Source organism: Diabrotica virgifera, chromosome 10 (assembly GCF_917563875.1).
Source record: "Diabrotica virgifera virgifera chromosome 10, PGI_DIABVI_V3a".
NCBI lineage: Eukaryota > Metazoa > Arthropoda > Insecta > Coleoptera > Chrysomelidae > Diabrotica > Diabrotica virgifera.
In genome coordinates, this window is record NC_065452.1 from 140,177,229 (window position 1) to 140,203,175 (window position 25,947).

Here is a 25,947-nt window from a genome sequence, read left to right on the forward strand (position 1 = left end):
ATGAGCTTTCGAAGTGATATAGTTTTGATTTTTGAGCTCATTCCTTTCACCCCCAAGCAACCCTTATTGATTCAGCTTTTTCGTACCGCGAATGTAATTCGCGACGAAAGCTTATAAATTGTATGAATAAACTCTTAAAACATGCGCATTTCGATTATTGAGCTACAACCCCTTCGCAAGAAAACCTCCCCATCATCGCGGATTAAGATTTAATTCTATTTAAAATGATTAGAATTAATTATTTTGCGACTACATATCGTTTAATAATTTATGAGCTTGCAAAATACGCGCATTTCGATTATTGAATTGCTATTTCTTGATTCCACAAGGAGGGGCATTGATCCCACTACTGTTTACTTGTGTACTTGACGAAGTAATTAAAAAGTGCTGGCCAAAAACAAAAAAATATACCGTGTGATACAGAAGCCTACAACAAATAAAAGCAGAAGCCTGTGTGTTTTCAAATGATATTGTTATTGTGACAAGAACTGAAAAAGCTGGAAAAAATATAAAAATTTGGGAGACAGAATTAAAAATACAACCTTATAATAAATATGGAAAAAAACAAAATTAATGGCAATATCCAACAAATAAGTTAACGTAAATATTGAAATTCAAGGCAACAAAATAGAACAGGTAGAGACTTTTAGATACCTTGAAATAATTTTAAATAAGAAGGGGACACAAGAAGATGAAATTGGATATAGAATAAAAGCAGCCACAAGAACATATCATTTCCTGTATAAAAACTTCCTAAATAAAAAGGAAATAACAAAAAATACCAAAATGGTAATATTTAAACACAACCTATTTTACTTCAAATCAGGCCTGAGGCACTACATAATTTTCGGGCCCCTAAATATAATTTAAAAATAATATTAATTAAGTTAATTAGTTAATATTGATATCAAATTTTTTAATTGTTCTAAGACCTTCTTCTTCTTCTTAACGTGCCCTATCAAGTCCTCTTGACGTTGGCGATTAACATGGCGAAACTGTCTCTGTCTCGAGCTATTCTAAATAGTTGTTCTGCTTTCTTTATTCCTGTCCACTCCCGGATATTCTTCAACCAAGACACCTGCTTTCTACCAATTCCTCTGCGTCCTTCAATTTCACCCATCATAATACTACGTCTCCCCTTACTACGTGTCAGAGTAGCCATCCATGGTATTTTCAGTGTACGTCTGTGCAGCCACATTTCAAAGGCCTCCAAACGATTAATGGTCGATATTTTTAATGTCCATGCTTCTACAACATACAAGAGGACTGACCAAATGTAACATTTTATCATGCGCTTTCGAAGTTGCAAGTTATCATTACAGAAGAATGACCTCATTTTTAAAAATGTCGTGCGGGCTATCTCGATTCTACATTTTATCTCTTTATCTGGATCAGTGGCGGCTCGTGGCCTTGGAGACAGGGTCGGCAAGGTTTTTTTTGTCTCCTCATATAGGTATACCATCAAACTAAAAGGCTTAAATCATCATAGGAGATTTTGTTGTTTTTGTTTTTTTTTATTTGATGTACTTGACATTCTCTCTTGTTTCATGGTGTTTCGACAATACGTGTTGATTCTTTTGAGACAAGATAAATCCCGTTTATTTGAGGCAGAAATTGGTGATAATAAGAAAATTGATGAACAGTTTGTTGTAAGGAATTGCAGTACTTACTACATAGAATTATACATACATATTTTGTAACTTATCCCACTTTCTGAAAATATTTGGATCGCCATAATTTTTAAGTACCTAACTTGTAATAATAAATATCTTGGAAATTCTTTGGCGAAGGTAACTTTTAAATTTTGAATCGTCAAAGAGGTCAAAAATTTGCAAATCATCAAAGTCGAAAAACGAGTATCTATTTGCATATAATAGTAGGTATCAGTTAAATACCAATTAAATACTAATAAATAACAATAAAATTGCGAAAAAAACATAAAAACAAGTATTCGAATTTTACTTTTTTCAACCAGTTATGCTACACTTAGGACCTTCATGTTTCACCTAGAAAAACTTTGTGATATAATAAAACAATACTATAAATTTCATTAAGATCGGTTTAATAAATTTTGCACAATAGATTTTGCAATCCAGCTTTCGCAAAAAAAAATAATTTTTTCAAAATGTTGCAGGACTGAAAATAAAGCAGACAGTAAGTTGAATTTGTTTACTTATTCAAGAATACTGTACCTAACATTTGCAATTTGCAAAATTAAAATCGGTTAAGTACTGCGGCGTCAGAAATTTTTTAAATAAAAATTAATTTTTGGTGCCACGCGCAGGACAGCGGATACGTTTGCTCTGATTGGGCATTCCAATGACCTTTGATAATGATTGATAAATTTTAATTTTTAGTACATTTCGATATACATAAATAAATTTGTTTATTGCAAAATAAAAACACATACTTTGTCCTTTGAAATTACACTTTTATTAGAAAAAACTTTCCTTGTTCATATATTTTAATTTAGAGAATATCAAATTATTATTCTTAAACATATCCAATTGTTTAAACAATATTCCACAAACAATAATCAAATCAGTTTGATTTTTGTTGAATTAAAATATGAAAATACAACAAAATATAGAGTAAGAAAATTATATGTTAGATAAAGGTTGGAATAAATTTTGGTGGAAATCAACATGTGTGAATAGAACACCAAAGATTGCAATGGGCCGGACATGTGATAAGAATGGGAGATGATAGGCTACCAAAACGAGCACTGAATGCTAGAATGCAAGGAAAGAGACCGGTTGGGAAGCCACGAAAGCGCTGGGAAGACACAGTAAACAGCGACGCCGCACAAGCACTTTTAGGAGTCCGTGTATGGAGAAGAGCAGCCACAGACAGGCAAGGATGGAGGCAAAAATAAAGGAGGCCAAGGCTCAATTTGGACTGTAGTGCCGTAGAAGAAGAACAAGAAGGATAGAACACCGCTGTATTGGGCGTAGCACCAAAAATTAATGTTTATTTAAAAAAATTCTTGACGCCGTGGCAGTTAATCGATTTTAAATTTGCAAATTACAAATGAAAGGTACAGTACTCTTCTATACGTAAAAAATTCAACTTGCTATCTGCTTTATTTTCAGTCCTGCAACATTTTGAAAAAATGAATTTTTTTGCGAAAGCTGGATTGCAAAATTTATTTTGCAAAATCTATTGAACCGATCCTAATGAAATTTACAGTATTGTTTTATTATGTCATAACGTTTTTCTGGATAAAATATGAACCGTCCTAAGTGTAGCATAAATGTTTGAAAAACGTAAAATGCAAATACCTGTTTTTTGTGGTTTTTTTCACAATTATTGCTATTTTGAAACAAGAGTGACAATTTTCAAAATCTTTAACCAATCCTATATTATAGGAAATTTAATTGTCGCAACTTTTGTGTCAGTGCACCTTTTCTCGGAAGTGAATACTTTTAAAGTTAGAATCAAAAAACGAAGAAAAAAATATTTTGATTATTTAAACAATGTTCCGGACCTTTTGAGTGGGAGGATAACTCAATTATTATAGACGGAGAGCTAGAGCCGAGAAATTATCGTCATAAGTAATATGGAGTTTGGCATGTGAAGTGTGTCCATTGTATATTGACAATTATGACCCCTTTCAGGCTGACACCTCAGTGGATACAGGAAGTAGCAATAAGGGATGAAAGGGGAAAGTTAGTGCAGTCATTAAAGGTTTTCACCTCCTATGTTGTTAAACCTCCATCGATTTGCATAAAAATTTGTGACTAGTTAGAGCATACCTCAAGGAACAAAAAAACTGATTTGGTGCCACTTGCACTTTTACCCTGGTGGTGAATACCACCCCTTCCCGCGGGTGAAAACTATTTTATTAAAAATAACCTCACAAATCGATAGAGGGACAAATTATAAATAAAATTTGTTATATCATGTTATTAAAATAAATCAATACTTTTTGAGTTATTAAAGATCAAACATTTGTCTATTTAAGAGCATATGCGTGAATGTTAATTAACTGTATGTTAGTAAAATATTATTTTTATATTATTTCGATATTTAATTGAATTTTTTTTTTTAGTTATAAACTGAATATGTCCAGAAACTGGGGGTGTCCAATAATGGGTACATTTGACATATTCGAATACACTTTTGCTAAATTTATAATATTGAAATAATATAAAAATAATATTTTAGTAACATACAATTAATTAATATTTCCTTTTTATCATCCGAAACTTCACGCATGTGCTCTTAAACAGACAAATCTTTGATCTTTAATAACTCAAAAAGTATTGATTTATTTTATTAACATGATATAACAAATTTTACTTATAATTTGTCCCTCTATCGATTTTTGGGGTTATTTTTAATAAAATGGTTTTCACCCCCGAGAAGGGGTGGTATGAACCCCCAGGGTAAAAGTGCAAGTTGGCACTAAATCATTTTTCTTTCATGAGGTATGTTCTAACTAGTCACCAATTTTCATGCAAATCGATGGAGGTTTAACAAAATAGGAGGTGAAAACCTTTAAAGACTACACTAACTTTCCCCATTCATCCCTTATTGCTACTTCCTGTATCCACTGAGGTGTCAGTCTGAAAGGGGTCATAATTATCAATATACAATAGACACATTTCACATGCCAAACTCCATATTACTTATGACGATGATTTTTCGGCTCTAGCTCTTAGACTATTATTAAATGAGTTAATTCCAAGCAATTTATACAAAAAAATATGAGTCACCTCAAAGAAAAAATATTTTTCGATGAAGCAGTTGAAAGTGAAACAATTTTAAAGGGGCAAGAGATATTCAGAATTGAAATACCTTTTATTTAATGTTATATGCCACAATATTTCTCAAGATCTTTTAAAGAGAATAATTAATGCTACAAACGTGTTACATCAGCTTTAGATATTTTTTTACGCTAAATAAAGAAGTCAAAAAGTAAATTAATATTTTATGCGAGGAATATAAAAAAGATGTTGATGAAACCAAAGAGAACTTGCATAACGAAATTATTCATTTTATAACGTCATGCCAAAATTTGAATAAACATTTGAAAATTTGGTGTCATCCGGAATGTAAAGTCAACACTGTCAGCACTGCCTGGACTATTATTTAAACTTTGATGTATCTCAGATATCCACCACAAACATACTCTTACCTTTACCGATAATAACAACCCGACATTAACGGCACTGCATTGGATCCTGTAACAAAAAGAAGTGATTTTAGTACATAATCTGTGGATCATACAAGAATTAAGAATTAAATTTTTTTCAAACAATCTAAAATTTAAATAAATTTATAAAACATAAACCAGGGAGTAAAAAGATGTAAGAGTTTCCATAAGGAATATTTGTTGGAATGATCATTACTTTTTAAGAACCAAGATAGCATTTGGAGTAAAGTTTGGGTCCGTGGAAAAAATGGTAAAACAATATACTTATTTAACACATTGCCTGTCAAGTAGGGATGGGAAAAACCTACCGGTTTAAACCTAAAACCGGTTTTTTTACATCGCAATAACCGGTTTTACCGGTTGTTGTTTTGTCCCGGTTATAACCGGTTTTTTCTTTTTAAAGTAAAAACTGGTTTTTAGGTTTTTACGGTGATTAGGATTATTTTAGGTATTATTTTGGATCCCAATCATAATTATTATTCTCAAGTAATTATTCCAAACAAAACCATAATTAAAATTTTATTTTATTTTATAAATAAAGAATCAAACTGAAAGTGCAATCTCACATCAGCCAGAAACAATTATTAAGTTTTATTATAATATTTCCTTGAAAAGGTATTTGTAATCATAATATTTACATAAGAAGTGATCTGGTTGAATTAGACGCAAACATCATCTATTTTTCACACTTAACTCTTGACATTGAAAGTGGGTGAATAACTTTTTCTGATTACCAAAAATAATGCTCTGACTATGAATATCGAATTACTGATTACGAATACGATCCCAAAAGAATTTCCCTACATTTTCAAAACGATACACCCATACAGGAAGTATTAAATGAGTTGAAATGTACCTATTCTACAAATATACAAACGTATTAAAAGTAATACATTATGATAATTTTTTTTTGATGGTAGTAAAAATAAAAGATAAATTGCATTTCCAACGTATAGGTCTGGATCCCGCGTATGAAAAAAATGTTGATTAATAGCAAGCTGAAAATTTGTTTGCATAAAAGGTTAAAGCTTAAGGGTGTCTAGTCGGACAAACTTTGATATATGGGAACACTGGAACAGGGGCAGTTTTAATTGTGGAACAGGTTAAAAATTTGGAACGGTCAGACCACGAAAACGGCACATTTATTTTGTCCGACAGAATAGACTTAAACTCTCCGAACAGAGATTAAACTCTCATGCAAAAATCAGACTGCTATTTGTCACCAAATGGACGTTTTAATGAGTGGAACATGTAGAATATGTCAAATGACAGAAATTATGACAGGTGATTATGACAGAGTGTAAATTTAGATGAATGGGAGATAAGGAAGGGAGATACATTCAAGAATAACAAAAGGAAACAAAAGGTATGGAACATTGCGATGATTAATGAAATCCAAAATTTTCTAAAGAAAATATAACCGTTCAGGCCTACAGCTACTAGTCAGTAGGCTTACAGTTTAATGCGTTTTTCATTAAACATGCAGAATCGGAAAAAGGAAAATAAAGAACTTGAAGAACTATATAGGGTGAGGCAGATAAAGGGCCAATTAGAAATATCAAGAGAACTAAAGGCAATTGAATCATGAAAATGGGAATGAAGGGGTTTTGAAGAGTGATCTATTTAATGAAAATATTTTCATCTATTTGTTACTTCCGGTTATACCGGAAGTTGCTTATAACTTCGTTTTTTTTAAATGGTATATTTTTACATTTTTGGATTCTCCTCGATTTCTTCTTTCTTAAAATATGAGGTTTTGTAACATTATACTGGGTTTTTAAAAGATAATTACGTTTTTTTTATTAATTTCGTAGCAATTTTCACACCCTATAGAATTTTATTAGTTTGACATTAAAAACTCTATTTATGTTCTAATTATTTTTATTGTAGTCTACTATTGTTAAAAATTATTAATACAACCATATCTTTAATTTTAGTATACAGGTTTAGTCGAAATTCGGAATGAGTATTTTCTGAGATTTCTTAAATGGACCGCCCTATATTTTATTATTGCAATGAAATGACATTTTATGGTACTTTTTTATTTCTTAAGCATTCCCTATACCAAACGACTTTAATTTGTGCTTAATTGTTAATCGCACCAACAATCATAACTACCTACGTAGTTATTTTGATAGCTCAACAGCTATTGGTAATTTTAAGCAGCAGTCTAGATTAATATGTATTTATTTTCGAAAAATTATTTGTGATTGAATATTTTCAGGGCCAACCTAATAAAATTTCACGTATTTTGGGTTGCAATAATTAATGTTTGGCTTGAATCACCAATATCTCACAAATTAAAGCAGTTATATATAGGGAAAGCTTAAGAAATAAAAAGTACCATAAAATATCAATTCATTTCAATACCAAAATACAGGGTGCTCCATTTAAAAAAAAACTCAGAAAATACTCATTCCTAGTTTCAACCAAGCCTGTATACTAGAATTAAAAATTTAGCTATAATAATAATTCTTAACAATAGTAGACCATTTTAAAAATCATTTGACCATAAAAATAATTTTTAATGCCAAACTACTACAATTCTACATGGTGTCAATTTTGTAATGAAATTAATAAAAAACGTAATTATCTTTTAAACTACCCTGTATAATATTAGAAAACCCCATATTTTAGGAAGGAAGACATCAGAGAGAATCCTAAAATGTAAAATAGGGTGTTCTATTAAAAAAAACGAAATTATAAGCAACTACCGGTATAACCGGAAAAGTATCAAATCGATGAAAATATTTGCATTAAATACATCACTCTTCAAAACCCCTTCATTCCAAGTTTCATGATTCTATGGCCTTTAATTCTCGAGATATTTCTAATAGGCCCTTTATCTGCCTCATCCTGTATACTAAACCAAAAATTAAGACGGTAATCAAAGCACAGATAATACGATATTTAGGAAACATTGAAAGAATTGGAAAGGAAAGAATGGCGAATACGAAAAATATCACGAAAGCCAAAATAAAAACGAAGAAACTGTATAAGTGCCAAGAAAGAGATGAAAGGGTGTAGTAATAGGCCACGATAAAGAAGAAGAGGCGCGTGACTTGGCACAATGAAGTTAGATATAGGTTAGAAGGTTAGAATATAAACATGTAACGTGGAGATTGTAAATCTTATACTTTTATTAAATATAATATTTAATAAATACTTGAGTAACCTGTCAGCTCTTGTAACATAATGACCTAATTTGTTACCTTTGACCCACTTACAACGTGTGGGAGTCATATGTTATCCTAGGGCCATATCCTTAGGGATTATATCCATCCTTTGGAATTTGCTATGTTAGCATTTTGATGTGACTTTTAGTCCATTTTTGAAAGGCTTTGACCTTCGTATTTTTTGGTTGGCTCACCATGTTCTTGCAACACTGATGATGCTCTTTTTAGAGCGAAAACGTTCTGTTCGATGTTTGTAGCCCTATAGGGCTTTTTAAAATAATATACCTTTTACCAAGACCAAAATTTTTTATTAAATTTTACTTGTAATTAATGGTATACAGCCAGCTACAGGAAATTCTTCCTAGTGGATTTTTAAATACTTGAGTATTATTATTACATGGCGCAGTCAGTACAAGAGCCAAAAGTACAGTTATCCAGAATGGAAGGAAAAGTGCCAGAATCCATGAAATTCGAGGGAAACCTTCATGAAAATTTTAGACGGTTTTACCAAAATTTTGAAATGTATCTTATTGCAACTGAGAAAGATGACAAAGCCGATAGAGTAAAAATTACTTTGTTTTTAAATATGATTGGACCGGAAGGAGTTGATATATATAACATTCTCAAAATACCAGAACCTAATAAATTTGATAGTGTCATATCAGAATTTAAGAAGTATTGTGCTCCCAGAAGAAATAAAACATATGAACGTTTTGTATTTAATAAAAGAAATCAAGCTGCAGATGAACCTTTTGATAGTTATCTTAGTGATTTAAAAAAGTTGATACAAAGCTGTGAATATGAGACCCAGGAAGACAGCATATTGACAGATAGGTTAGTTCTAGGAACAAATAATCCATCAGTTCAAGAAAAATTATTAAATGCTCAAAAGTTAACGCTTGAAACAGCAATAGAGATATGCAGAAACTCTGAAATAACAAAAAGGCAGTTAGAATCTGTAAGAAACAATGAAAGTTTGGAAGTAAATGCAGTAAAAAATAGACAAGATAGTGGAAATACACAAAGTGAGTTAAAATTTTTGTGTAAAAATTGCAAACGTAAACATGTAACTGCCCAGTGCCCAGCGTTTGGAAAAAATTGCTTTAAATGTGGTGGAGCAAATCACTTTATTAATGCCTGTTTTGCTGAAATGTCCAATCGGCAAAGATATAAAAGGTAAAATGTTAAAAAAGTTAAAGAAATTAGAAGACATGACGAGAACATTGATGGCTACTCAACAGATGATGACATATATGTGCATACCGTGAAAGGAGTTGGAGCAATCAATAGTAGGAATCGTAATCAATGGATCGAAGTAGTCAACATAAACAACCAAGACATTGAGTTCAAGATGGACACTGGATCAGAAGTAAATATATTACCTAGGGATATCTTAAACCTCTTATTCAGAAACAGTAAGTACAAAATTGAAAAGTGTAATGCTATGTTAGAAGCTTATGGAGGTACACGTTTGAAAACTTTAGAGAAAATTACTCTAAATTGTAAGAGGTTAGATAGGAATTATAATTTAGAATTTGTAGTTGTAGATTTAAAAGTTCAGCCAATTTTGGGTTTAAAAACATGTTATTCTTTTGACTTAATTAAAGAAACACAGAGTGTGAATGTTGATGAGCAACAGACTAATAAGGAACAATTATTACTAGAATATAAAGATGTATTTGAGGGAATGGGCACATTCACAGGTTTTTGTAAAATACAATTAAAAAATGATAGTGTTCCAGTAGCTAGGCCAGCTAGAAGAGTACCATTTACCATAAAAATAAGCTAAAAGAGAAATTAAGTAAATTAGAAAGTAGAAATATTATATCCAAAGTAACGGAAGCATGTGAATGGGTTAATAATATAGTTATAGTTGAGAAGCCAGATGGTTCACTGCGTCTGTGTCTAGACCCTCAAGAGCTTAATAAATGTATTGTTAGGGAATATTTTGAAATTCCTAGTTTAGAGAAAATAAGTTCGAAACTCTCAGGAAAAACATATTTTTCAAGACTTTAAAGATGGCTTTTATCAAGTTAAATTAGATGAAAATCTAGTTCCTTAACAACATTTGCAACTCCATTTGGGTGTTACAAATTTCTTAGATTACCATTCGGTCTAAATCTGGCCCCAGAATATTTTCAAGAATTAAATTGTAAAAATTTTAGTGACATTGAAAATGTTATTATATATTTTGATGATCTATTAATTGCATCTGATTCCATGGAGGAGCATGACAAACAAAACACTTAAAAAGTGTTTGATAGAGCTAGGGAAAAGGGTGTAAAGTTTAAGAAATCAAAATTTCAGTTTAGACAACTGACAGTGAAATATTTGGGACACATTTTTAGTGAAGATTGTATGAAAATAGATGATGAAAGATTGAGGGTTATAAATGAGCTAAAAAATCCGTCAAACAAGAAAGAGCTTCAAAAACTGCTAGGTGTAGTAAATTATGTACGAAAATTTGTTCCGAAATTGGGTGAAATTACAAGCCCACTGTATCAGTTATTGAAAAAGAATGTTATTTTTCAGTGGCTTGGAGTTCACAGTAAAGCACTGGAAGTGATAAAACAGGAACTTGCTAAAAATATATCTCTAAAGAATTTTGATTCTAGTAAAAATATTGTAATTCAAACAGATGCGTCCCAGTTTGGTTTGGGATGTTGTCTAATGCAAGATGGAAGACCTGTTGCTTATGCTTCTAGAGGTTTAACAGGTACTGAGGAAAATTATGCTGTTATAGAGGAAGAGTTATTAGCTGTAGTGTTTGCATGTCAAAAATTTCATAATTATATTTATGGTCGCTCTGTAAAATTCATAACAGATCACAAACCTAATGTAAGTATCATGAGTAAGCAAATAAGTCAAATTAGTTCTCCTAGGTTGCAACGGCTACAACTGAAGCTACTGAAATATGATATACAAATTCAGTATGTACCTGGTAAATATTTACATATTGCTGATTATCTGTCTAGAAACGTTTGTGATGAGAGTGCGGAGAATGATGCTGATATGAATGAAATGGTGCATTCATTAGAAAAGCATTTAAGAATGAGTGATACTAGAAAGATTCAGTTTAAAGCAGAAACAGTAAAAGATAACGTACTGAGTAAAGTCATTGAGTGTTGTCTGAGAGGGTGGAAGAATACAAAGTATGAAGGAGAGATGAAAGTTTTTCACAAGTTAAGAACTGAGTTGTTTGTTAATGATAATCTTTTATTTTTCAATGATAAAATTGTTGTACCTAAAGTTTTGCGAAAAGAGATGCTTCAAATTGTACATAAAGGTCATTTTGGTATAAATCGTTCAAGAGATCGAGCAAAAGATGTCTTATTTTGGCCAGGGATGAGTGTGGATATTGCGAATGAGATACAGAGTTGCAAAATTTGTGAAAAGTATAGATATGCAAATAGTAAAGAGCCATTAATATCTCATGATGTCCCGGAATTGCCATTTCAAAAATTGGGTGCTGATATTATGGAACATGGTGGGCAAAGCTCATTTGATTGTTGCTGATTATTTAACGAAGTGGCTAGAGATAATCCCTATAAGAGGTAAACAATCGTCTGATGTTATAAATGCATTCAAGCAGATATTTGCAACACATGGTATACCAGATGTAATTATAGCTGATAATATGCCTTTTGGATCGTACGAATGCAAAAAGTTTGCAGATAAATTTGAGTTTAAATTTTAAACTAATAGCCCCCATTACCCTCGATCGAATGGTTTAGCTGAGAGGTTTGTACAGATATCTAAAAATATTATTAAAAAATCAGATGACATGTGGGTTGCTCTAATGAACTACCGTAATACTCCTGTTACTGATCTCAAGAGGTCACCAGCTGAACTTTTATTTGGCAGAAAACTTAAAACTAAATTACCATTTGTTGAAAAGCAAAATGATAATATCAAAGAAAATTAGAAGAACGAAATAATACTTTTATAAGGAATATTATGATAGGCAGACAAGAAATAGGCCCGAATATAAGCAAGGTGAAAATGTGATATACAAGGACAATAATCAATGGAGTCCGGCTGTTATTGTCAATAAACATGAGGCTCCAAGGTCTTATTTAATTGATAATGGTAAAAATATCTTAAGAAGAAACAGCTACCACTTGCGTAAGTCAAAAATTGATCATGATATTAGGCAAACTCAGAACTTAAGTGATGACAATGATGATACACCTAGTTGTAGTAAAGATCAGAGTTCTAGCAGTTCAGAGTGTGACATGAGCTTGAGACCATCACGTACTATCATACAGCCTGCTAAGTATTCTGATTATATTTTATATTAATATTGTTTACTCTGATTGTATTTTGTATTAGCATAGTTTTGTTTGATTTAAGTTCAGTTTTGAAAAAAAAATATATAGGAAAAAGGGGAGATGTAGTAATAGGCCATGATAAAGAAGAAGAGGCGCGTGACTTGGCACAATGAAGTTAGATATAGGTTAGAAGGTTAGAATATAAACATGTAACGTGGAGATTGTAAATCTTATACTTTTATTAAATATAATATTTAATAAATACTTGAGTATTATTATTACAGTAGGTATATAAAGCCAAAAAATAATATTGAGAATTGGAAAGACAAGCTTTTACGAACGGGAAAATTGAGTACATAACGTAAAATGGAAAGATCAATGCTTGGAATAAGCTGGAGGTATAAACTAAAAAACGAGGAAGATCCTAGACAAACCAGAGTGCAAGACATGGTCGAACGTATTACAAGGCAAAAAATGGAGATGGGTGAGCCATGTTGCCAGAATGAGAGACGAAAGATGGACAAGAAGCAGAACAAAGCAGGGAAAGACTCCAAACGCGATAGCCCGACGACCTCAATAAAATTATGACCAATTGGAAAGCAGAGGCGAAAAATACAAATAGATGGAAATGTCTAGCTAGGGTCTAGAGGAAGCCTATGTTCAAGAATGGATAAATGAGGGCTGATTGATGATGATTATGTATAATATGAATCATATACTCATAATATAGTAATAATATTTTACTCACATTCATAGAACTGAAGTAACACATCGTTTACTTTAAACACTACAACAATGAATGTTGTCAAATGAATTGCAATCTTAGTGGTACGATCTAATAAATAATACATCTAGATATGTTTAGTCCCCACTTTATCTTAGTAATTATTGAAGTTTTATTATACTTCCATGGTGAATATTTTCTGAAAAACAATTCGCAGAAAACATTTCTATTGTTTCTAGTATTGTTTGTTTACAGTTAGTCTTTTTTTATTACCATGTGTCATACATACACATGAAACAAGCAGCAGCTTTAGACAAGATAATATATTTAAACTAAAAAAGTAATGAAAAAGTCTTACTAAAGTAAAAATGAAAAACTTCCATATAAACTTTACCTTATTGTTGGATATCCGACACCAATTTGTAAAAACATCCATTTATATCCATATTGCTGCACGGAGTGGAAAAAGTAACGAAAAAAGTCTTACTGAAGTAAAAATAAAAAATTCCTTATAAACTCTATTTTATCGTGGGATATCCGATACCAATTTGCAAAAACATTTATTTATCTCCATATTGCTATACAGAATAAGCCAAATAAAAACGGAACATATGCAGTTAATACAGTGTATCGGAACTACGCTTGAAATAGTCGACCAATATAAAAGTTTGGCACACATAAATCATAGCAACTCAACTACCTGTCTCCTTTTAGGCTAAGGCTACAGCCAGACAAGCGACAATTTACGGCGACATTAGAGCAGTAAAATGAAGCGCGAAAATGGGTGAGTGTAGTTGATGGCCAGACTGAGCTGTAAAATATCGCGAAGCAATATCGAACGTGTTCATCACCGGCGTCGTGTCGCAAACAAATGAACCTGGGTCCAAATTGGTAGCTCATCTAGCTACAACCACGACCAAAACACTGTATTTACATCTCGCGCCACGCCTTAATTTACATCCCCGTCTGGCCATGCTTTTTACTGCAGTTACTGCCGCTTCATTTTATTGCTGTTACAGCACCGCAAGAGCAGTAAAATGAAGCGGCAGTAAAAGCATGACCAGATGGGGATGTAAATTACGGCGTGTCGCGAGATGTAAATACAGTGTTTCGTTCGTTGTTGTGGTTAGATGAGCTACAAATTTGGACCTAGATCCTTCTTCCCAGGACCCATTTTCGCGCTTCAATTTACTGCTCTTATGGCGCCGTAAATTGTCGCTTATCTGGCCGTAGCCTTAGCCTAAAAGGAGACAGGTAGTTGAGTTACTATGATTTATGTGTGTCAAACTTTTAAATTGGTCGACTATTTCAAACGTAGTTCCGATACACTGTATTAACTGCGTATGTTCCGTTTTTATTTGGCTTATTCTGTATGAAGTGGAAACATGGACTCTCGGAATTACAAGTATGAGGCGTATAGAAGCCTTTGAGGTATGGGTTTCTCGAAGGATGCTGAAGATCTCTTGTACAGAACACGGGACCAACAACGAGGTGCTGAGGAGAATGGGGACTGAGAGAGCTCCTAAATATTGTAAAAAAACAGAAAAACGAGTTATCTAGGATATGTTTACAGAGCAGTGACGGTTTAAGTCGTCATTGGGCCCTAGGCGGCTATAAGACGTAGGCCCCTTTATATCGACCATTTACTGAAAACTTTACAGATATTTATGATGTTTTGGGAAGTAATTACTTCAAAAATAAATTACGAGACTGTAAAAATATCATTTTTCTTTTTTTTAAATTTCGCAACAACTTCTCATTAATATTCCACAGCTAATATGCCAAAGAAAAAAAAAAGGATATTGTGTCGATACGTGATTTGGCCCTGGGTATAAGTGCCACCCCTTCGGGGCTGAAAAAACATACATTCAAAATAATGGATAAATGATTAATTCTAAGTAACTTTTGTTCTATCAAGTTTTTTCTCTAAATCAATACTTTTTGAGTTATTTGCGAGTGAATATGTTCATTTTTTAACAAAAAAACCTCCTTAGACGGTTTTTTGCAAATAACTCAAAAATTAAGTATTTTATCGAAAAAATATTCTTAGAAAAAATATAGCGTATACAAAATTTAAAAAAATGGTGTATGTATGAAGTATGTCGACCCAGTATAAGCAGAACTGGAGCTAATGAAAAGTAGATTCTTATTCGACAAATTCCAAATCAAACATTTCAACGTAAATTACCAAAAAATGAAGCACTTTTCGGTGAAAAATCATCACAACTTTTTTAAATTGTTAAAAAAGTTTTATTTTTGTTTTTTTTAACAAGTTTCAAGTACATATCAAAATTAAGCAAGTAAAGCTTAAAATAATGTTGATTCCTTTTTTGGCACAAAAATCTTGAAAATTTATGAAAATCGTGAAAAAACTTATAAGTATATTATTTATATGATTTGTAAGTTTCACCGGTTCACAGTGTTTATATTTCAAAACATTGAGATTTAAAGTAAAACCAATTTTTTGAAATTTTGAAAAAAAATGTCTTTTTTCAAAATAATTTAAAAATTATTAGGGGTACCAAAAATCTTAAAGAGTAAAAAATCCCTATAGGTTTTGATTTTCTGAATATTTCAGATTTTTGCTTTTTTGGAAGATAAAAATTGGTTAAAATATGACTGTTCAAAATTTGCCTACATTGGGTAGAGGATTTTTCATTTATTAAAAATTAATAAATGAAAATAGTTTATATCCTTGTGGGATCGGTACTCATCGGAGGGACCGCAGACATTCAGATACAATTAGCGTCTCTTTGCAAAAACAATGACGACTCTGCTAAGTAACAAGACATTTACTCAACACACAGACGACCCACTACACTAGGTACCTGATTGGAGAAATCCACTGTACCATGCCAATGGCCATTAGTTGTAGAGGCATTAAGCTAAATAAAAAAAAATTGCATATACTGGTGATTAGTGACTTGTTCAAGCCATTTTTACTGCAGCCCATTTATAAATAAGCACTTTATACCGACAAAACTTTTTAAAAACATTTAAACAAGTTATTATGAGTTTTCCATGAAAAGTGCTTCATTTTTTGATTATTTCACGTTGAAATATTCGATTTGGAATTTGACGAATAAGAACCTACTTTTTATTAGCTACAACTCTGCTTCTACTGTGTCTACAGACTGCACACACTATTTTTTCAGATTTTTAAAAGCTATATTTTTGCTAAGAATATTTTTTCGATAAAATACTTACTTTTTGAGTTATTTGCGAAAAACCGTCTAAAAACGTGTTATTTTTTGTTAAAAAATGAAGATATTCACTTACAAATAACTCGAAATGTATTGCCTTGATGAAAAAACTCTATTGAACAAAAGTTGCTTAGAATTAGTCAGTTTATCCACTTCCCGACCTATTTTGACGGTATATTTTTTCACCCCCGAGAAGAGGTGGACTCAACAGTAGAGCAAAAACACACATTAACACAATATCACTTTTTTATTTGACATGTTAGCTATGCTTATACCTAATTTCATGGTAATCCAAGCTCTTGTTTCAAATCCAAAGGTTCTTTAAAATCCGGAGGTTTTGCAAAATTTTACCGTGAGTGAATGGAGACTATAAGGCCCATCGGTGGGTAGAAATTGAAAAAAAACGTACCATACCATAATAATTACCAGCTTTTATCACAATTTGCTTGCAAAATTGATTACCAAATTGAGGGAATGATTGGGACATGGAATATAAAAATGTCTTTGAAGATAACTGCTTAATTTGTCTTGAAGTCGGTTGTATTTTTCTGATATTTGACAAAATACAAAGCAAAAAACTGAGTTTAATTAGAAATTATAAATTAACCATTTCCTTTTTTTTGTCTCGGTTAGCCCTATTTGATTTTTTTAACATTTTAATTTTTTTTAAATAACTGCTTAAATAATTAAATATTAATTAATGCATTTGTGTGGGATGCGGGCCCCATAAAGTGCCCGGGTCCTAGGCGGCCGCCTGGTCCGCCTGGTCCGCCTAATGGTTAATCCGGCACTGTTACAGAGCAGAAAGGTTCAACTTTTTAAAACTCATAATGGAAGGAAAAGTGAAAGGAAGAAAAGGTCCAGGAAGAAGAAAATGCTCCTGTCTGAAGAACGTAAGAGACTAAACAGGCATGGACACACATTCGATACTAAGAACCGCTCAAGATAAAGAGCAATTTGCAGTAGTTAAAGCTAACTTTCGGTAATGGAGAGGGTACCTTAAGAAGAAGAAAAAAGGTAACGAAGAACCATAATAGCATTAAATTTAGAGTTATCTTATCTATCGCTGGACGATTTTCAGTTTATAAGTTTATATACCTCAAACCATTAAGTATATAGCTTATATAGCATTATATATAGCAGTTAGTATATGTTAAGGTATAATTATTCTTATGAGCCTGGAGCTCATTTGACAGGTATTTCTACGTACTTTGACAAGTATTTAGTAAGTGTTATAAAATGCATCTCTTTCCCGTTATTTAAGCTTGAATCCTTAGATTTCAATAGCCGCAGAAAAAATACACATTTAATTACCTATAACTTACTTACTAGCTCATTTGACAGGTATTTCTACGTACTTTGACAAGTATTTAGTAAGTGTTATAAAATGCATCTCTTTCCCGTTATTTAAGCTTGAATCCTTAGATTTCAATAGTCGCAGAAAAAATACACATTTAATTACCTATAACTTACTTTAAATTAACATTAAAGGGTTTTTCAAGTAAGCAGTTTATTACATTTTTTATTATCTTTAATTTTAGTGATGAAAACTTTTTTGTAAAAACTTACAGTTTTTGAGTTATTTATGAAAAATCGCTTTAAATCATGCATTATCTTTCACAAAAATTAAAAAATTTGATCTTTAATAACTCAAAAATATTGATTTATTTTAATAACATTATATAAAAAATTTTGCTTAGAATTTGTCCCTCTCTCGATTTGTGGTGTTATTTTTAATAAAGTAATTTTCACCCCCAGAAGGGGTGACATATACCCCAGGCCAAAAACGTAAGTTGTTATTGTTAATTTTGTTTCTTGAGGTATCCTCTATCCGCTCACCAATTTTCGTGAAAATTAATAGAGGTTTACCGAAATCGAAGGTCATAGTTGATTTTTACCTTCAGTGACTGCACTATAGAAAGAAAATTGCAATTCAATAATTGAGATGCGTATATTTTGCGAGCTCATAAATTATTAAACGATATGTAGTCGCCAAATAATTAATTTAAATTATTTTAAGTACAACTCTCTCTTAAGCCGGGAACATGGGATGGCTTTCTTGCGAAGGGGTTGTAGCTCAGTAATCGAAATGGGCGTGATTTAAGAGTTTATTCTTAGAATATAAGCTAAAAAATTAAACTACTATTAACTTTTTTGTAAAAACTTCAGTTTTTTAGTGATTTACGAAAAACCGCTTCAAAACATGCATTTTTTCACGAATAATTAAAATATTCGATCTTTAATAACTTAAAAATTATTGACTTATTTTAATAACTTTATATAACAAATGTTGCTTATAATTTGTCCTTTGATTGATTTGTGCAGTTATTTTTTATAAAATAATTTTAACCCCAGAGAAGGGGCGGTATCCACCCTCAGGGTAAAGGCATAAGGTGGCACCATGTCACCTTTGTTTCTTGAGGTATCCTCTAACCATTGACCAATTTTCGTGAAAATCGATGAAGTTTCACCGAAATTGAAGGTAATCGTTGATTTTTACCTTCAATGACTGCACTATACAAAATAAATTCCAATTTACTGATCTAAATGCGTGTAATTTGGGAGCTCATAAATTATTAAATGATAATGTAGTCGCCAAATAATTAGTACATCTCCCTCTTAAGCCGGAAAGATGGGGTGGTTTTCTTGCGAAGGGGTTGTAGCTCAATAATCGAAATGCACGTGATTTAATAGTTTATCAATAAAGTTAAATCAATTTAAGGGTTGTTTGGGTGTGAAGGGGATGAGAAAAATCGGAACAATATCATTTCAAGAGCTCATAAATAGCTCGTAATTCTGCCGCAAAAATAATCGATTCAATATTCCTATTTTTAAGTAGTGGGGGGGGGGGGCTCAACACGGGTCCACGTCTCGAAGGCTTCTAATTTGTTCATTATGTTAACCTTTATGATCCAGGTCTCACATCCATATAGTAATACAGGATACACAAACATTTCAGGAACTTGATTCTTAGTTGTAAGTTATGGACAACTACAAGAAGAATTTATGTTTCCTGCAGCAGTCGATTTGTTGTACTTAATTAGTTATTAACAAATTACGTCCAGAAACGGTTAATTTTCGCTTTTTCGTAGATCAACACAAAGTGAAGCATTTGAAACAAATTTGACAGTAAGGTCCTGTTCTCATGACAAGCGCTAAACGAGCGTTTTGATAACGGGCGATTACAACTACGTGCATCTTATTTGGGACCTGTTACATGCTAACGAGCGTTTTACGTCATTAAAACGCTCGTTGGCATTTTTAACCCGCGAGTAGTCGCGCCGTTAGATAGAATCTCACATTATATACTTTTTCGCGATAACTTGATGAAAAATTTTGCAATTTTGAAAAAATTTCGTAAGTGCCTCGAGGATGAGTGTAGTAATCCTTAGGAATTTTTGTTTATTTATTTTTTTTCTTCTTCTTCTTTTTGTGTAATTTATGGCTTTGGGGAGAGCCAATTAGCTTTAATAATTGTTAGAAATAATACTTCTAACATAACAAGTAAATAAAAATACTATAAAATATAAATTTGTTGTAAATCCGTATTTAAATTCGTATTTTGAGATAGAATCTAACACGCGACTATTCACGTTACAGAAGTGAGCGCGACTACTCCCGGGTTAAGGTGGTGCGTTAATTTGCTGTTTAGTGTGTTAGAACTAAAAATGCCCTCAGATTCGATAATTAAATTCTCACCTACCTGATGTCGGATTTTCTGCTGAAACTGCGTGGACATCAAAGAGAGGGCACTTGCTGAGCTGCACTATCATATTGTCCAAGTTTTCCAAGAATCGTACCGTTTTTCCTTGAAGTCGCACTTGCACTCGATATCGGCGATGGCCTCACTACAAGCCTTCACTTTACCGGTCTCCAAATCGAGGACTATATCCGTCACTACACGAACTTGTTCTTACGACGCTATTCACTCGATTCCAAAAGTCGCGTCGGTATTCGCTCGAATCCAAAAATCGCGTCGCTATAAGTCTGGTAGAACTGTACTCGAAACTTACTCCTTAAGAACTGCTCTTCTGGCATGACATGACTCCACGACATATTTAATTTATTACAAGCTGAACAAATAAACTATCAGATAATAAGGCTAACTAATGAAATTAACAAGAACAACAAGACCAGAGTTATAATGTTAACAGGAAAAACAGAACCCATAGAACTAAAAGGAGGAATCCGCCAAGGACACTCGCTCAGCCCATTGTTATTCAATATGGTGATGAATCAAATAATTCACGAAGTAAGAAAACGACACGGATACCACATGGGAGCGCATAAAAACACGATACTATGGTATGCCGATGATGCAGTACTAATTGCTGATAACGAGAATGACCTACAAAGGCAGCTCCACACTTTCGTTATCACAGCAAACAAACTTAATATGAGAATATCAGCAGAAAAAACTAAATGTATAGTGGTAAGTAAAGAGCCGCATAAATGCAAGTTAGAAATAAACGGCAAAATTCTAGAACAAGTAATGACATTCAATTATCTAGGAGTAGAGATCACTAGTGACAGGAATATAAGAACAGAGACCACAACAAAAGCAGCAAGAGTAAGTGGTTGCCTCCTAGAAACCATATGGAGAAACAAATTTCTGACCACGGAAAGCAAAATCAAAGTATACAAGACAACAGTAAGACCTATCCTAACATATGCAGCAGAGACAAGGACCGATACAAGAAAGACGAAACAACAAATCAACAATATCGAAATGAAAGTATTAAGATCAATAGCGGGCATATCATTAAGAGACAGTCAAAGTAACAGAAGTATACGAGAATGATGCAAAATTCAAAATATTAACAGGTAGCTGAAAACAAGAAAGATAAACTGGAACGAACATGTTAACCGAATGGAACCACATAGATTAGCGAACATCTGTAAAAACAACAAGCCGTATAGCAGAAGATCCGTTGGAAGGCCGTCGAAAAGGTGGAACGACAATGTACAGTCAACAACAACTGAAGCAGAATAAGAGGCAGACAAACAGGAGTAATCCTAGTTGCACGAAGAAAAAGAGGATATATGGAATCTTTCTCCCTTCACCGCTTGAAACGCTCAGTGAAGGGAGAAAGATTCCATATGATTGCTCGAGCCATTATATACATTTCAACCATCGCACGTTCAAAATTCTTAGTGTGTGAAACAAGCGTACCCCTACACCATGCGGCAATCCTACTTCAGATCAAAACACCGAAATATCACACACACAGTCCCACATATTTCAGATTCAACCGCCTTTTCAGAAATGGCTGATAAGGGAACATCAAAACAAATAAAGCGCCAGGTAACTGGACATGGCTGTTTAAGAAACCACCTATACAAACTAGGTAAGGTGTATGGACTATGATACAGAAAGTGCTAAATGAAAGAAGAGAATGAATGCCACACGGTGAGCTTGAAACACGTTATTATCTAATTTACTATATCTTCAACGTTTTTTGTTGGAATATCTTCTACAACTCATAAGTAGACAATTCAAGACAAAATTTAAATCCGCTAAGCGTCCCTTTTTGAAAAAAAAAACGATTTTTTCTAAAAAAATATAAATTTATGAAAAATAACATTTTACATAAATATTTTGCAATAACTATCGTTGTAATCGTTTGCCAAATGAAAGAAACGTTTATTCAAACTTCTATATTAATAGTAGATGAACACAACAATATATAAATACAGGGTGGGCCAAAGAAAAGAGTCCACCTCGATATTTGTCAGTAGTTATTCGATTTTAAGAAAATGCCGAAACAGGTCAATTTTTATTTTTATATTGCAATTTTTTCGCATATATTTCATACTAGTGACGTCATCCATCAGAGCGTGGTGACGTAATCGATGTTTTTTTAATGCGAATAATGATCGTTTGGTAGCTCATTTGACAGGGTTTTCAATTATCTATTCAGTAATATAAACATTATTATCATTATTTATACAGGGCGACCAAAAAAATATTTTTTGAATTAATTAATTGACGCAAAAAGAAGAATGTACTTTTAATTTATTTAACTCAAAATACATTGTACTGCTGTCAGAAAATAGGAAAAAATGTTTATTTCACAAGAATACATTTTTTTCGCTTAAATTAAATCACAAACAGGCTCCCATCTACCTCTTTTGACAGTTTTAATATTTAATTTAAGCGAAAAGCAATGTTTATTTGCCCAATAAACATTTTTTGCTGTTTTGTGACAGCAATAAAATGTATTTTGAGTTAAATAAATTACATACATTCTTCTTTTTGAGTCAATTAATTTAATTCAAAAATAATTATTTTGGCCACTCTGTATAAATAATGATATTATTGTTTATATTACTGAATAGAGAATTGAACACCGTTTCAAATGAGCTACCACAAGACCCCTATTCCCATTTAAAAAAACATCGATTTCGTCAGCACGCCCAGATGAATGACGTCACTAGTATGAAATATATATCAAAAAATTGTAATTTAAAAATAAAAATCGACCTGTTTCGGCATTTCCTTAAAATCCAATAACTACTGCCAAATATCGAGGTGGACTCTTTTCTTTCGCCCACCCTGTATAAATAAATACATATCTGATTTTTTTCTTTTATTCACTAGTTTGCAAATTAAAAAAAATGCAGCGGTTGGAGGATATGCGGGACGGTTTAAGAAATTCTTCAGAAATTTCTGAAATTTATATGAACTTTTTAGAAAAAATCGTTTTTTTCAAAAAGGGAGGCTTATCGGATTTAAATTTTGTCTTGTTTTGTTTACTTTTGAGTTGTACATTTGTACAAGATATTCCAAAAAAAAAGTTGAAGATATCGTAAATTAGATAATAACATGTTTCAAGCTCACCGTGCCCATACATATACTACGCCATTGATATAGATACCTATGTAGCTACTTGAGGAAACTCTGACCTTTGGCCCCTGACGGCACAATCATTCGAGTATCCTCGTTTCGAGAAAATAAGTAGAGATTTCATCCACTAATTTCCCCTCAACAAATATACAAGGTGTTTCATTAAGAATTGTCCATATTATAGTAACTGGAGAAACCTTATAGTAGAGGATTCGATATAGGCTCGATTTACACGGATCCGTTTAATTGATAAAAATTATTGGATAATATGTAATTTAACATACTAACAATTACAAAAAACAAGGGTTGCCCGATCTAATCTTGTTCTAACTATAATTAATTAATAATTAAAAAATGACATTTTTTATAGACATAGACATAAATGACATATTATTTAAGATTTTTTGGATCTTTCTAAACAAAAAAGGTCTTTTGTAATTTTTCTCTAAAATTGATCGTTTTCGAGTTATAAACAATTTAAAACTGAAAAAAGAACGAAAGATGACGATTTTCAAGATGACGATCAAAAACACAAGTAAAAAATATCATTTTTGTAATGATCAAGTATATAAATTCAAGTTCAAACCTTTTTCTATCAGGTCCCGATAAGAATTTTAGGCATGTTTTATTCTAAAACATATTTTTTTAATAAGTATATAGTAATAAGTAAATAGTAATTGTGTCCTGCAAAACTCATGAAAAAACATATAGGAGGTATTGTCACATCACTGATGGTATATTTCAGAGAATGTCTAAAAAATATACTTTGAATATCCTAAGAACATTCGTAGATATTCATGGAATGTTTCAACAAGACATTCAGTCTAAAAAATATACTGTGAATGTTCAAGGAACATTCGTAGACATTCATGGAATGTTCCAACAAGACATTCAAGGAATGTTTAAAATGCTGACACAGCACTTTCCTGGGACTTTCCAGGGACGTTCGTGTGCTTTTGGGGACATTCCAGGAATGTTTTCAATGTTCGGTGTGTACCTTCTAGGAACATTCCTGGAATGTTTGGTGTTATTAAGGTACTCTATCGCATTGAGACAAAAGGATGAACTTTACATAAAAAGTAACAAAGAGTAAAAAAACATGCTGAAATGATTATTACGATACCTGCGTATATATCCCTGCACCACGCCTCTGCTAACAGCGGAAAACTTGTAACACTAGTTAAAGTATCCTAACATGTGTAAACTGGTTGTCAAGTTTGATTAAAAAATATTGGAAGGTGTTAAAACAATGGGCTGAAATCATTTTAGAATATTTGTAAATAAAACTCTCCGTATCTCGGTAACAAATAATATTTGAAATGAATTAGGTTAAATCTTCGTATTTTGTGCTAAGGTTTCTCCAGTTACAATATGAACAATTCTTACTGAAACACCCTGTATCTAGCCGTTTCCACACCACCCAATGAGGTAGGCTAGCCAGCGCGTTGATCTTTTTTTATTGTGGAAAGATCGTCCCCAATAGGCCTACAAAAAACCACAGCGTTTTAAAAATTAAAAATTAAATTTAAGATATAAGAGAAAATAGTGTTCAACCAATATCAGTACTGTCAGCGACATTTAAAATGAAATAACGTCGCGGAAGAAACTAAAATTCTTGTGATAATGGAGGAGTTCCAAGATAAGTAAAACGAAGGTAAAATACGAAGGCCAACATAATCCGCCAGGTGAGAGGTCTGGAGAGGGAGGTATGAGTCTGAGGCAAAACCACTAGACGAAAAAGTAAATGGGAAAAGGTGGAATAAATATTAAATGACTTCAAAACTATTTTCAGGAACATATCCACAACGACTAATTGAAATATTCATTTTTATGTATAGAAACAAATATTTGAGTACTAAATGTGAAATAGGTAATTAAATTTAGGATAGATGAAATTTTCTTAGCAAAGTGGAAGAACAAGTGAAAAAATCTGCCAATAGCACAAAAATCAAATATTGAATGGATGTGATTAAAGCTAAAAATTAAAAAGAATAACCCAGTCAGAACTAACACATTGTAAGATTGTTAAGCCTAATAATTGAACCAATGAGTATTGAAAAATATGTGCAGAAAGTACTACCGTTCCAGAGTTTATTAATAAAAAATATGTTGCAAAGATTATAATCTAGGCATCACACAGCTACGGAAAGCTCGAAACAGAAGTGGAAGATCAAATAAATAGAGGAAACAGGGCCACAGGTTGCCTGAATGACACGATTATGGAGAAATAAAAATATCGGAGAAGAAATGAAAGGCAGCATTTACAAAACAGTCATCAGACCAATAATGAGAGAATTGGATAGAGGTTGCTCAAGACAGAGAACAGTGGAGGCATATTATCGAGCCGGCTAAAACCCACGAAGAGTTGTAACACCACAGAGTAAGTAAGTAAGTAAGACCAATAATGAAATGTGCGACAGAAACACGACCTGGTACAGAGAGGATAAAAAGACTGCTCGAAACAGCGGAGATGAAAACCCTTCTAAAAATCGATGGTAAGACACTATGGAGCAGAGCTAGAAGTACAGATATAGAACGGAGGTGCAAGGTGGTGAACATTAATAACTG

At 32.4% G+C, this 25,947-nt stretch overlaps 1 protein-coding gene across 1 annotated transcript; it reads left to right on the plus strand.

Annotated features, from left to right (window-relative positions):
* The first annotated feature begins 8,731 nt into the window (after nt 1–8,731).
* LOC126893159 (uncharacterized) lies at nt 8,732–9,514 on the plus strand. The gene has a single exon (XM_050663111.1). The coding sequence runs from the start codon at nt 8,732–8,734 to the stop codon at nt 9,512–9,514; it is 783 nt and encodes a 260-aa protein (XP_050519068.1).
* The last annotated feature ends 16,433 nt before the right edge of the window (nt 9,515–25,947 follow it).